The following is a 12863-nucleotide window of genomic DNA, read 5'->3' as shown; positions in this document are numbered from 1 at the left end:
TGTAAATTTACATTTACATTTACGTCATTTAGCAGACTCTCTTATCCAGAGCGACTTACAGTAAGTGAGTGCATTCATTTTTTTTTATATACTGCCCCCCGTGGGAATCGAACCCACAACCCTGGCATTGCAAACGCCATGCTCTACAAACTGAGTTACATCCCTGCCGGCCATTCCCTCCCGTACCCTGGACGACGCTGGGCCAATTGTGCGCCGCCCCATGGGTCTCCCGGTCATGGCCGGCTACGACAGAGCCTGGATTCGAACCAGGAGATGCTCAGTACAACGCTCATGTGCTTTCAAATTGGTCCCGATATTCTTCCGGTAACCGCTGCTTGACTTGGGCAGGAGCTCACCGGAGCTGAGTACCGGCACTTCAAATGTTCTACTGCTTGAGCTCCTGTTTCTTTCCTAACCTGCTGCATAGATTCTCCTAACCTGCTACGCAAAGTCAAATCTGACGGTAATTGAACAAAAGCTGGATCCCTTCTAGCCATGACCCAGCAGCACGGGAACTCTAGTCAGGGTGGAGTAGTCCATTATATGAACCAGTCCGTGGGTGATTCATGACACTTGTTTCTACTATTATGAGAAAAACTTGGATTTATTAATATTGATATGAAATGAATGTATATGTAGGTAAATACATTATTTATCTGTTATTAATTATTGTTCGGCTGTATGGATTCATTTACTTTTTTTGTAGGCCTTTTTTGTTGACAAAGTGGCCTCATTAACCTGGGCACAGTGGGCGAGCAGAGATTTTGTTGTATTATTTTTAATTTTTTGTTAATATGCCCAGCTCATGAGGCCCCTTGATGACGTGAGGCCTGAGGCCTCGTCTGCCGAATGGTAAGTCTGCCACTGTCGATCCCAGGTATAGGCCTGTTACTTACCTTCTTCTTCTCACTGGTCAATGGTGCATGAAGATCCCCACGGTTGTATCCCCAGGGTAAAGTGTACAGATCCAGTGGTGTAGTTGTGGGTTGTATCATAACTCTTTCGTAACTCATTAACAGCCCTCCTCCACACAATAAAATGGGTAATACCGCTCTATAACAAAAACATGAAGGATAAATCCTATGCAGTCAATGTACTGTCATTTCTTATTTCCCATGCATAAATCATTTATGAACATTCCTAACTTAAAGTAAAATAATACAGACACAGCACATTTAAGGAAATATGGAAATTGAATTTCCATTTTCTAGAAAACAAGAAAATCCTGAAGAATCCTATTATTTAAAAAAAAATCAGTTTTCCTTACTTTATTGACAGCTAACAGAGATTCAAATTGAACTCCCCATTTTAGACTCATAGCAATAACTATTTTAGTGAGTGAAACGTTGCTACTAAACAAGGGTGGGTAATCTAGCTAGCTGGCATCCCTTCATTGTCCACTAGCTAGATAGCTAAGCCCCTACCTCATTGTTTTCAACACGTTTTCCAAATCTGATCTCAAACTCATGAAACAATTCGTTAACAATGTTATTTTACTATTCTAAGACGTACATTGTACTTATGCAAATTACAAACATTTTAAAACAGTACAACGTTTTGCTTTCGTGTTTCATGAGGTTGTAAAAATTCATGAAAACAAAAAATTAGCTTTTTGTTCTTAATTTAAGGTTAGGTATGAGGTTAGTAGTGTGGTTAAGGTTAGATTTAAAATGACCTTTTAAGAAGACAAATTGTAGAAATACAGTGGGGGGAAAAGTATGTAGTCAGCCACCAATTGTGCAAGTTCTCCTACTTAAAAAGATGAGAGAGGCCTGTAATTTTCATCATAGGTACACGTCAACTATGACAGACAAATTGAGAGAAAGAAAATCCAGAAAATCACATTGTAGGATTTTTAATGAATTTATTTGCAAATTATGGTGGAAAATAACTATTTGGTCACCTACAAACAAGCAAGATTTCTGGCTCTCACAGACCTGTAACTTCTTCTTTAAGAGGCTCCTCTGTCCCCACTCGTTACCTGTATTAATGGCACCTGTTTGAACTTGTTATCAGTATAAAAGACACCTGTCCACAACCTCAAACAGTCACACTCCAAACTCCACTATGGCCAAGACCAAAGAGCTGTCAAAGGACACCAGAAACAAAATTGTAGACCTGCACCAGGCTGGGAAGACTGAATCTGCAATAGGTAAGCAGCTTGGTTTGAAGAAATCAACTGTGGGAGCAATTATTAGGAAATGGAAGACATACAAGACCACTGATAATCTCCCTCGATCTGGGGCTCCACGCAAGATCTCACCCCGTGGGGTCAAAATGATCACAAGAACGATGAGCAAAAATCCCAGAACCACACGGGGGGACCTAGTGAATGACCTGCAGAGAGCTGGGACCAAAGTAACAAAGCCTACCATCAGTAACACACTACGCTGCCAGGGACTCAAATCCTGCAGTGCCAGACGTGTCCCCCTGCTTAAGCCAGTATATGTCCAGGCCCGTCTGAAGTTTGCTAGAGTGCATTTGGATGATCCAGAAGAGGATTGGGATAATGTCATATGGTCAGATGAAACCAAAATATAACTTTTTGGTAAAAAATCAACTCGTCGTGTTTGGAGGACAAAGAATGCTGAGTTGCATCCAAAGAACACCATACCTACTGTGAAGCATGGGGGTGGAAACATCATGCTTTGGGGGTGTTTTTCTGCAAAGGGACCAGGACGACTGTAAAGGAAAGAATGAATGGGGCCATGTATCGTGAGATTTTGAGTGAAAACCTCCTTCCATCAGCAAGGGCATTGAAGATGAAACGTGACTGGTCTTTCAGCATGACAATGATCCCAAACACACCGCCCGGGCAACGAAGGAGTGGCTTCGTAAGAAGCATTTCAAGGTCCTGGAGTGGCCTAGCCAGTCTCCAGATCTCAACCCCATAGAAAATCTTTGGAGGGAGTTGAAAGTCTGTGTTGCCCAGCGACAGCCCCAAAACATCACTGCTCTAGAGGAGATCTGCATGGAGGAATGGGCCAAAATACCAGCAACAGTGTGTGAAAACCTTGTGAAGACTTACAGAAAACGTTTGACCTGTGTCATTGCCAAAAAAGGGTATATAACAAACTATTGAGAAACTTTTTGTTATTGACCAAATACTTATTTTCCACCATAATTTGCAAATAAATTCATTAAAAATCCTACAATGTGATTTTCTGGATTTTCTTTTCTCATTTTGTCTGTCATAGTTGATGTGTACCTATGATGAAAATTACAAGCCTCTCTCATCTTTTTAAGTGGGAGAACTTGCACAATTGGTGGCTGACTAAATCACATTTTTTCCCCACTGTATCTATGACTCTAACTTACTTTTACTTATAGTATTAACTTACTGTATGATTACCTTTCTAACTGACTGAGAAGTAGTTGGTCATATGTGTCTAAACCCTGTACTTCTCTGTTCTCTGTCTGTGTCCAACAGCTGGATGTTTCAAGGCGCCATCCACCTATAAGAAGGAGACTCTTAAGATGTGTCTCAAATGGCACTACATAGGGAAATAGGGTACCATTTGGGATGCAACATTTTAGACCAGACAGTTTTTTGATTTATAATTCATTATGTAGCATTATGTACAGTCTAAGCCGGTGGGAGGAGCTATTGCATCTCTCATGGGAAACGTATGTTAACATTGCCAAAGCAAGTGAAGTAGATAATAAACACAAGTGAAATAAACAATAAATATGATCTATTATCTCTCTCTCTCTGCTGAGTTGTTAAGTGATGTTGCCACCTAGTGGTTAGAGAGAGAGATAGAGAGAGATAATAGAAGTGGAGACTGCATTAACAATGTTGTTTTCTGTCACAACAGACATTTATCAATGGGATTGAATCAGTCAGTTATGTCTGGATTGATCTGATTGACTCTGTTACTGAGGGGACCTGGAAATGGGTGGACGGCACCCTACTGACCACCCCAAGGTAAGAGACTCCTGCTCTAATAACACTGACTACAGCGGAAGGAGTAGGACTGATTCTCTGTGTTGTTCATATTCTAGGTTTGGAGAGACTGGCCGCTGCATGTATTGACAACTGTGTGTTGTTACCTCACAGGTTATCAGGCCAATGGTGGGCCAGTCGCTGTTCCTCTTCATACAACTGGATCTCTGAGAAATTGGCTTAGGTCTGCACATTATTCCCATAGAAACACATTTGGCTTTTAGTGGACATATTTTGGTGAGAGTGAGTCCTCTCGCTTTGCCTCTTCCTCTCTGCTGAAACTCTGAAACCGGAGTAAGCAACCGAGCGAGCGAAACAGCGCCCCTCTGTATGTAGCCCATGTACCTGATAATGTCTGGCCAAAAATTGTATGACATCCCATACTCTTTTGGTCCAGACAGCATCAGATACATGGTCTACACATACTGAAACAGAGGGGCGCAGTTTTGCTCGCTTGGATGCTTTAACTGAGATTGATGCTTCTTTGTGTTGGCACACTTCTCTGTCAAATAAATGATCATTATTTCAATATTTTATTTGGAGTGGTAAGGAGATAGGGTAGGGTGGGCCAGGCCCCATAAAGCCTGGCCATAACACCGGCCAATTTAAAAATCAGCCAGTTTAAGCTAAATATATCAGTTTTTGTTGCATTGGATGCGTCTCAATCCATGCATTCACCAATGTCACACTTCCACCCTTGGCCATGGTATATTCACCATATACCACAAAGCCCGAGGTGCCTTATTGCTATTATAAACTGGTTACTAATGTAATTAGAGCAGTATAAATAAATGTTTTGTCATACACGTGGTATATGGTCTGAGATACCACGGCTGTCAGCCAATCAGCATTCAGGGCTCGAACCTCCCAGTTTATAATGTGATATATGAATCTCTCACAATATTACAATCTTTCATAATAATACTCAAAGCAGTTTATCAAAATTGGATTCGTTTTCTAATTCTTTGTGGGTCTGTGTAATCTGAGGGAAATATGTGTCTCTAATATGGTCATACATTGGCAGGAGGAAAGGAAGTGCAGCTCAGTTTCCACCTCATTTTGTGGGCAGTGTCCTGTTGGTAGCAAATCCGCCATTGGAGGTCATCCATCTTATTATCAAGTGACTGAATGGAGGCAAGAGGTGGCCGGTTTTCCCTTCACCTTAATCTCGCCAGGATACCCCCTCTCTTGCCTCTGTATCACAGGCGTTTCTTCTTGGATTCCCTGAAAATTGGGTCGGAATTACATGAAGAGCCCAAATTGAGGTTACTAACTCTCGATCTGATGTTCAAAAGTTATTGTCTATCATAAGAAACTATAGTGGATACATTTAGTGAAAATAAAGAATCACAAAACAGCAAAGTTGGGTCGGACCCTTGAGTGTGCAATCTTATCTGAATGTTGAGCAACAACTCCATCTCTTGGACTGGGCTTGAAGGCTCTTACGTTGCCACATAATTGGCCATCAATGTCCGTGTTCTTCATTGCATTAGGTTCATTGTCTTCAAATCCATCTGGGATTTCATAGACTCCCTCTGACATCTTAACACACTTGTGGTCAAATACAGTAATTTCTACTTCTTACCTCAACTCTAATATACGTCTGTACCTTTGTCTTGCGTCTATGTGAATTATTATAGTGACACAATTTTTTCTTTGTCTTGGGTCAGTTTTGCATTTCCACCACAAATAGTTAAGGTTAAGATTGGGGAGGGAAAGCTGATCCTAGATCTGTACCTAGGGGAAACGTCACCACACAGTGTGACCGGCCACCGATGACCACAGTTTTTTTTTGTATTTATGCTGTCTCTGAAGAGTTATTCAGAATGAAACTCTTGCGGTCAACTTGGTTTAGAGGGGAATTTCACCAAAAGCAGAAGTTGTGACAATATCTCCATAGTTTCAGTTTGACAGATTTAACAGACTAGAAAGAAGAATTAAAACCCTTCACATGTATTATGACAACAAGTTCATATTTCCACCCTGTCTTTTAGTACAACATCACCAGTGGAGGCTGGTGGGAAGAGTGATAGGAGGTTGGGCTCATTGTAATGGCTGCAATGGAATGAATGGGATAGTATCAAATGCATCAAACATATGGAAACCACATGTTTGACTCCGTTCCTTTAATACCATTCCAGCCATTACAATGATCCTGTCCTCCTATAGCTCCTCCCACCGGCTTAGACAGGTCTTAGACTGTACAGAAAATAAATCAAAACTATGTCTCCTGATTTTTCTGATATCTCTCAGACACTTCAGAACAAACTATAGATTTGTGGACTATCTGTTGTTCCATGTAGTGAATATGTTATTCAATGTATGGGCTAATAGCAGTAAGGCCAAAACACATTTTTTATGAAATATTTTGTACATATTTTTTTTATACTTCTAGGGGTCTGAAAATTCAAAGTCAAATATCCAAATGATTTTTGGTATGACCTTCTTTAAAGAAATTCCATATAGCTTAGTAGTCTATCTGCTCTCCTCCCAGGTTTTAGTCTCCGTAGAGGGGAAGTAACAGCTGCAGTAAAGTTCTGCCAGCTGTTATGACAAGGTTGTTCTGCAAGATGAACACATGAATTGCCTTCAACTTATCACACTGTACACTTAATGAAAGAATACAGTCGTGGTCAAAAGTTTTGAGAATGACACAAGTATTGGTCTCCACAAAGTTTGCTGCCTCAGTGTTGATGATGGCAATTTGCATATACTCCAGAAAGTCAGGAAGAGTGATCAGATGAATTGCAATTAATTTCAAAGTCCCTCTTTGCCATGAAAATGAACTTAATCCCCAAAAAACATTTCCACTGCATTTCAGCCCTGCCACAAAAGGACCAGCTGCCATCATGTCAGTGATTGTCTCGTTAACACAGGTGAGAGTGTTGACGAGGACAAGGCTGGAAATCATTGTTCTTCCTCTGTCAACCATGGTTACCTGCAAGGAAACCTGTGCCGTCATCATTGCTTTGCACAAAAAGGGCTTCACGGGCAAGGATATTGCTGCTAGTAAGATTGCACCTAAATCAACCATTTATCGGATCATCAAGAACTTCAAGGAGAGAGGTTCAATTGTTATGAAGAAGGCGTCAGGGCGCCCAAGAAAGTCCAGCAAGTTCCAGGACCGTCTCCTAAAGTTGATTCAGCTGCGGGATCGAGGCACCACCAGTGCAGAGCTTGCTCAGGAATGGGTGCAGGCAGGTGTGAGTGCATCTGCACGCACAGTGAGGCGAAGACTTTTGGAAGATGGCCTGGTGTCAAGAAGGACAGCAAAGAAGCCACTTCTCTCCAGGAAAAACACCAGGGACAGACTGATATTCTGCAAAAGGTACAGGGATTGGACTGCTGAGGACTGGGGTTGAGTCATTTTCTCTGATGAATCCCCTTTCCGATTGTTTGGGCCATCCGGAAAACACCTTGTCCGGAAAAGACAAGGTGAGCACTACTATCAGTCCTGTGTCATGCCAACAGTAAAGCATCCTGAGACCATTCATGTGTGGGGTTGCTTCTCAGCCAAGGGAGTGGGCTCACTCACAATTTTGCCTAAGAACACAGCCATGAATAAAGAATGGTACCAACACATCCTCCAAGAGCAACTTCTCCCAACCATCCAAGAACAGTTTGGTGACAACCAATGCCTTTCCAGCATGATGGAGCACCTTGCCATAAGGCAAAAGTGATAACTAAGTGGCTCGGGGAACAAAACATCAACATTTTGGGTCCATGGCCAGGAAACTCCCCAGACCTTAATCCCATTGCTTGTGGTCTCCTCGGTGGACCCCCCAACTTCTACAACTCCAAAATTATTATCAAGAATGGGCTGCCATCAGTCAGCAGTGGCCCGAAGTTAATTGACAGCATGCCAGGATTGCAAGGTCTTGAAAAATAGTCCACTGCAAATATTACTCTGCTTAACTGAATTATTGTCAATGAAAGCCTTTGACATTTATGGAATGTTTAATTATACTTCATTACTATACTCTGACAAAATATCTAAAACACGAAGCAGCAAACCTTGTGGAGACCAATACTTGTGTCATTCTCAAAACCTTTGACCACGTCTGTACAAACTTATGATCAGGTGTGTGTGATTAATGACATTATCATTTATTCCTGTAGCTTTGCTCACTGAGATTTGTAAGACTCCCACTAAGAAAATATATCTGTCTGTAGCTGGTCTCTCTCTTTAGTCAGGGTGTTGTAACTGGTCTGTAGCTGGTGTCTCTCCTCAGATGAGTTGGTCTTATAGGCTAAGAAGCTCTTAGAGACCCCATCATCTGCCACAACAAAAAGGTTTCTAATTTAAACTAGATGATCACATCACTGCTGTGAGTTGTAGGAATAATATAATGTAAACTCCCAGTAGACAGACAGGCCTATGATCCCAGCCAGTAGAACACACATCAGCCCCAGACACACTGCAGCAACTAGGAAGGATCTCTTCCCTTTGCTATTAGGCTCAAATATGTGCATATATAATTTGTGTGTGTGTGTGTGTGTGTTACCTGAGTGCTGGTCTCCTGGTCCATTATTAGGAGCAGTGTCTGCTGTCTCTTCTGTCTTGGTGCTGGTCTCACCGTCTCTCAGGGTGTTTGCACGGACGTAGATATCAACAATCCTGTCCTCCATCTCACCTCTGTCAAACTTGACCTTCTTGGTCATATCTGGCTTGGCATAGATGGCCTCAGACATCTTCAACAATGTTTTCTGACTATAGCTAAGGTGCTTTAATGCACGCAAGACAAATCCACTGGTTCAGCAGAACATTTCTGCCCTGTGTCTGTGTCGAACTGCTTTTGACCCTGTTGTAGGTGGGGGTTATCCCCAGCACACAGGAAGTATCAAATATCGAAAGAGGAAGACAACAACATTTACATGGATTTGTAGAACAGAAACATGTCCTGGCTGGTTATAGTTGGGACACTTTCTTCTTCTTCTTTCACCTTTTGATCTGATTCCTGAGTAACTTCCTGGTCTACTGGGGGAAGTTCCACCCACATACACCAGGTACACACCCTCTACATCAGGGTTCTTCAATTCCGGTCCTGGAGGGCCGAAACACCTCTGTTTTTCATCCTCTCCTTCTAACTAGGGGCTAATTCAGACCTGGGACACCAGGTGAGTGCAATTAACTACCAGGTAGAAAGACTACCAGGTAGAGGTGTGGTCCTCTGTAGCTCAGCTGGTAGAGCACGGCGCTTGTAACGCCAAGGTAGTGGGTTCGATCCCCGGGACCACCCATACACAAAAATTTATGCACGCATGACTGTAAGTCGCTTTGGATAAAAGCGTCTGCTAAATGGCATATTATATTATTATTAAATAAAAAACAGAAGTGTTTCGGCCCTCCAGGACCGGAATTGAAGAACTCTGCTCTACATGGTCTCCTACTCTTACTGTATACATCTTAATAATGTCTCTGGATGCTTGAAAAAAATAACTAATAACCAGACCTGGGTTTAAACACTATTTGAAATCTGTCATGCTTTGAGCATTTGGGACTATTCTATTGGTTTCATTAAGCCAGGCAAGTTCAATCAAGCATAGCTAAAGTATTTTGGTCGTATTCATTAGGCACCAAACGGAAGAAACCAAACTGAAACAGGGAGGGACTAACTATACCTGTCCAATAAGAATAACGTGTTTTCATTTTGTTGTAAAACATTGTGCTCTGGTGTGCCCTAATGAATATGTGGCCCAGTTCTGCTAATAACCAGCAACCACTGACAGACAAACAGACAGACAGGAAGCAACACATGCGGAAATCAACTGAAATTACAATTCAATAGGTGCTCCAGCAATAACTTCCTTAAACTTACTGTGTCCCAGATGGCACCCTATAGTGATCGGCCAAAGGTAGTGTACACTATGTAGGGAATAGGGTGCCATTTGAGACGGACGCTTAATGTCAATAGTTTACATTCTATGTCGGCCTTATGCACTCTACCTCTATTAAAAACACAGGCCACTTTCCATCCATGGATATAAGGTTATCACAATAATGTTATTTCATCTACAACGCAAGGTTTCTCATGTTTCATTTCGGAATATGTTAACAATAGATGAAGGTTAGGGTTAAGGGTTTGGTTAAGGTAAGGGTCAGGTTTAGCTGTCAATGGGATGCTAGTCAGAAAAGTCCCTTATGTTAAGTCTTGTTCACACTGACCAAATCAGATTTCTGTGTGTTCAGATGGTAGTCATTTGCTGACAAGGCTATGCTAGTTGTCATAGTAATGACGGGTGTGTGCGCAGTGGTGTAGTCTGATTGGTGGTGGTGCTTAGGTTTGCTATCACTCAGAAGTTATTTAGCAAGATAAGGTGACAAAAATGCCTTCCATGGATGTTTCCCATTTGCATTGAATGTTCCAAATCATAGTGTAAGCATACTTTTAAAGCCTCAAAGTATAAGATGATCCAACTTTCCAAACAAGTCCATTTTGGCTAGCCACATCAGTCAAGTAGCTAGCTAGGTAGCTGTTTAGCTTTCTAGCACATTCACTCATTTGTTTTAAACAATTAAAGCTGCAATATGTAAGTTGTTGGGCGACCCGACCAAATTCACATAGAAATGTGAGTTATAGACCTGTCATTCTTATTAAAAGCAAGTCTAAGAAGCAATAGATCTGTTCTATGGGCACTATTTCTATGCTTCCTGTTAAGTTTTGTTTCTTTTACTATCGGTTTTCTACATCAGCTTCAAACAGCTGAAAATACAATATTTCTGGTTATGGAAAATATATTTCACGGCGGTTTAGATGGTACAATGATTCTCTACACTATTCATCCTTGTTTTGTTACATAAACTGATATTAGGCTACCAGGAAATGGCGAAGTGAATTCTGCACAGTGCATCTTTAACAAGCTAGTTAGCTACCACATGTTCTTGTCAAACTGTTAACAGAGTAGCTAGCAAGCAACGAGATATGCCAAATAACAGTCTAAAAACCACTTGAGGGCAAACAAATCAGATTTGACTGTTCAGACACAAGTCGCATGGCAAGGAACCAGATTTGTATCTGACAACAAACAAACTAGGAAGGTGGTTTGAAATGTGGCTTGAAATATCCAATTCCATTTGGCTTTTGGCTGTTCAGACTGCAGTAAAAGGAACAGATTTTAATCAGATATGCAAAATAATAGGATTTTAGTCATTTCAAACTGCCAATGTGAACAAGGCTTTAGTCTTTCCTGTTACATGTGTATGAATACCTACTTTTAGTAGTGTTTGTCTCCCCCTACTGGCTGTTTTCTACAAGCTCAGTTTCTTAGCTGTCATGCCATGTGACCTCTTAACAGGAAGTTGATGTTTCTGATGGAGGATAACCTCATGTTTGATTCTGCAGTCTGCATATATGTAATCACCATCAATCTGCATATCTGTTGTAATCACCATCAATCTGCATATCTGTTGTAATCACCATCAATCTGCATATCTGTGGTAATCACTATCAATCTGCATATCTGTGGTAATCACTATCAATCTGCATATATGTGGTAATCACTATCAATCTGCATATCTGTGGTAATCACTATCAATCTGCATATCTGTGGTAATCACTATCAATCTGCATATCTGTGGTAATCACCATCAATATGGAAACGTGTAATGCCTTTGGTCTACTATATGTATGGTTCTGCCTCTACCCGAAAATCGGTCTTCTCACGAAAACGTATGTAGCGTCCGAACGGTTTGACCGCCAAACTATTATGACCCCACTATGGAAAGGGGTATTCAAGGCTTGTATTCTCCAATGTGTTTTGAGAAGGAGGCGAGGAGGAATCGAGGAAAGATTAATTGAGAAAGAGACCATTGGCAAGTTTTTAATAACCCTATTTAACCACTATGGTGAGTTCATCGCTCACTTTAACCACTACAGTGCCTTCAGAAAGTATTCATACCCATTTACTTATATATATATTTTTTTGTGTTACAGCCTGAATTCAAAATGGATTAAATTGATTATTTTTCTCACCCATCTACATACAGTGCCCCACAGTGACTATGTGAAATCATGTTTTTAGGAATATGAGCAAATGTATTGAAAATTAAATATACCTATATCTCATTTACATAAGTATTCACACCCCTGAGTTAATACTTTGTAGACGGACCTTTGCCAGCGATTATTAGTCTTTCCACACCTGGATTGTGCAACATTTGTCCATTATTATTTTCAAAATTCTTCAAGCTCTGTCAAATCGGTGGTTGATCATTGCTAGACAACCATTTTCAGGTCTTGCCATAGATGTTCAAGTAGATTTAAGTCAAAACTGTAACTCGGTCACTCAGGGACATTCTCTGTCTTCTTGGTAAGCAACTCCAGTGTAGATTTGGCCTTGTGTTTTAGATTATTGTCTTGCTGATAGGTGAATTCATCTCCCAGTGTCTGGTGTAACGCAGACTGAACCAGATTTTCCTCTAGGATTTTTCCTGTGTTTAGCTCTATTCCGTTTATTTTTTATCCTGAAAAACTCCCCACTTCTTAACGATTACAAGCATACCCATAACATGATGCAGCCACCACTATGCTTGAAAATATGGAGAGTGGTACTCTGTAATGTGTTGTATTGGATTTGCCCCAAACATAACAAACATAACACTTTGTATTCAGAGCCAAAAGTTAATTGCTTTGCCACATTTTTTGCAGTTTTACTTTAGTGCCTTGTTACAAACAGGATGCATGTTTTGGATTTTTTTTTTAATTATGTACAGGCTTCCTTCTTTTCACTCTGTCAATCAGGTTAGTATTGTGGAGTAACTACAATGTTGTTGATCCATCCTCAGTTTTCTCCTTTCACAGCCATTCAACTCTGTAACTGTTTTAATGTCACCATTGGCCTCATGGTTTTCTTCCTCTCTGGCAACTGAGTTAGAAAGGACGCCTATATCTTTGTAGTGACTGTGTGTATTGATACA

At 41.0% G+C, this 12863-nt stretch overlaps 1 protein-coding gene across 1 annotated transcript in view; it reads right to left on the bottom strand.

Moving 5' to 3' along the window:
- LOC121559493 (C-type lectin domain family 6 member A-like) overlaps positions 1-8638 on the bottom strand; it is a 49675-nt gene extending 41037 nt beyond the window's left edge. The window contains exon 1 of the mRNA XM_045214779.1: positions 8452-8638. Within this exon, the coding sequence (XP_045070714.1) occupies positions 8452-8638 (187 nt within the window). The remainder of the gene's footprint in view (positions 1-8451) is intronic.
- Positions 8639-12863: the final 4225 nt, after the last annotated feature.

The sequence above is a fragment of the Coregonus clupeaformis genome, unplaced genomic scaffold (assembly GCF_020615455.1).
Source record: "Coregonus clupeaformis isolate EN_2021a unplaced genomic scaffold, ASM2061545v1 scaf0312, whole genome shotgun sequence".
Classification (NCBI taxonomy): Eukaryota; Metazoa; Chordata; class Actinopteri; order Salmoniformes; family Salmonidae; genus Coregonus; species Coregonus clupeaformis.
The sequence above is the reverse complement of the archived record's forward strand: the minus strand, read 5'-3'. Positions and strand labels throughout refer to the sequence as shown.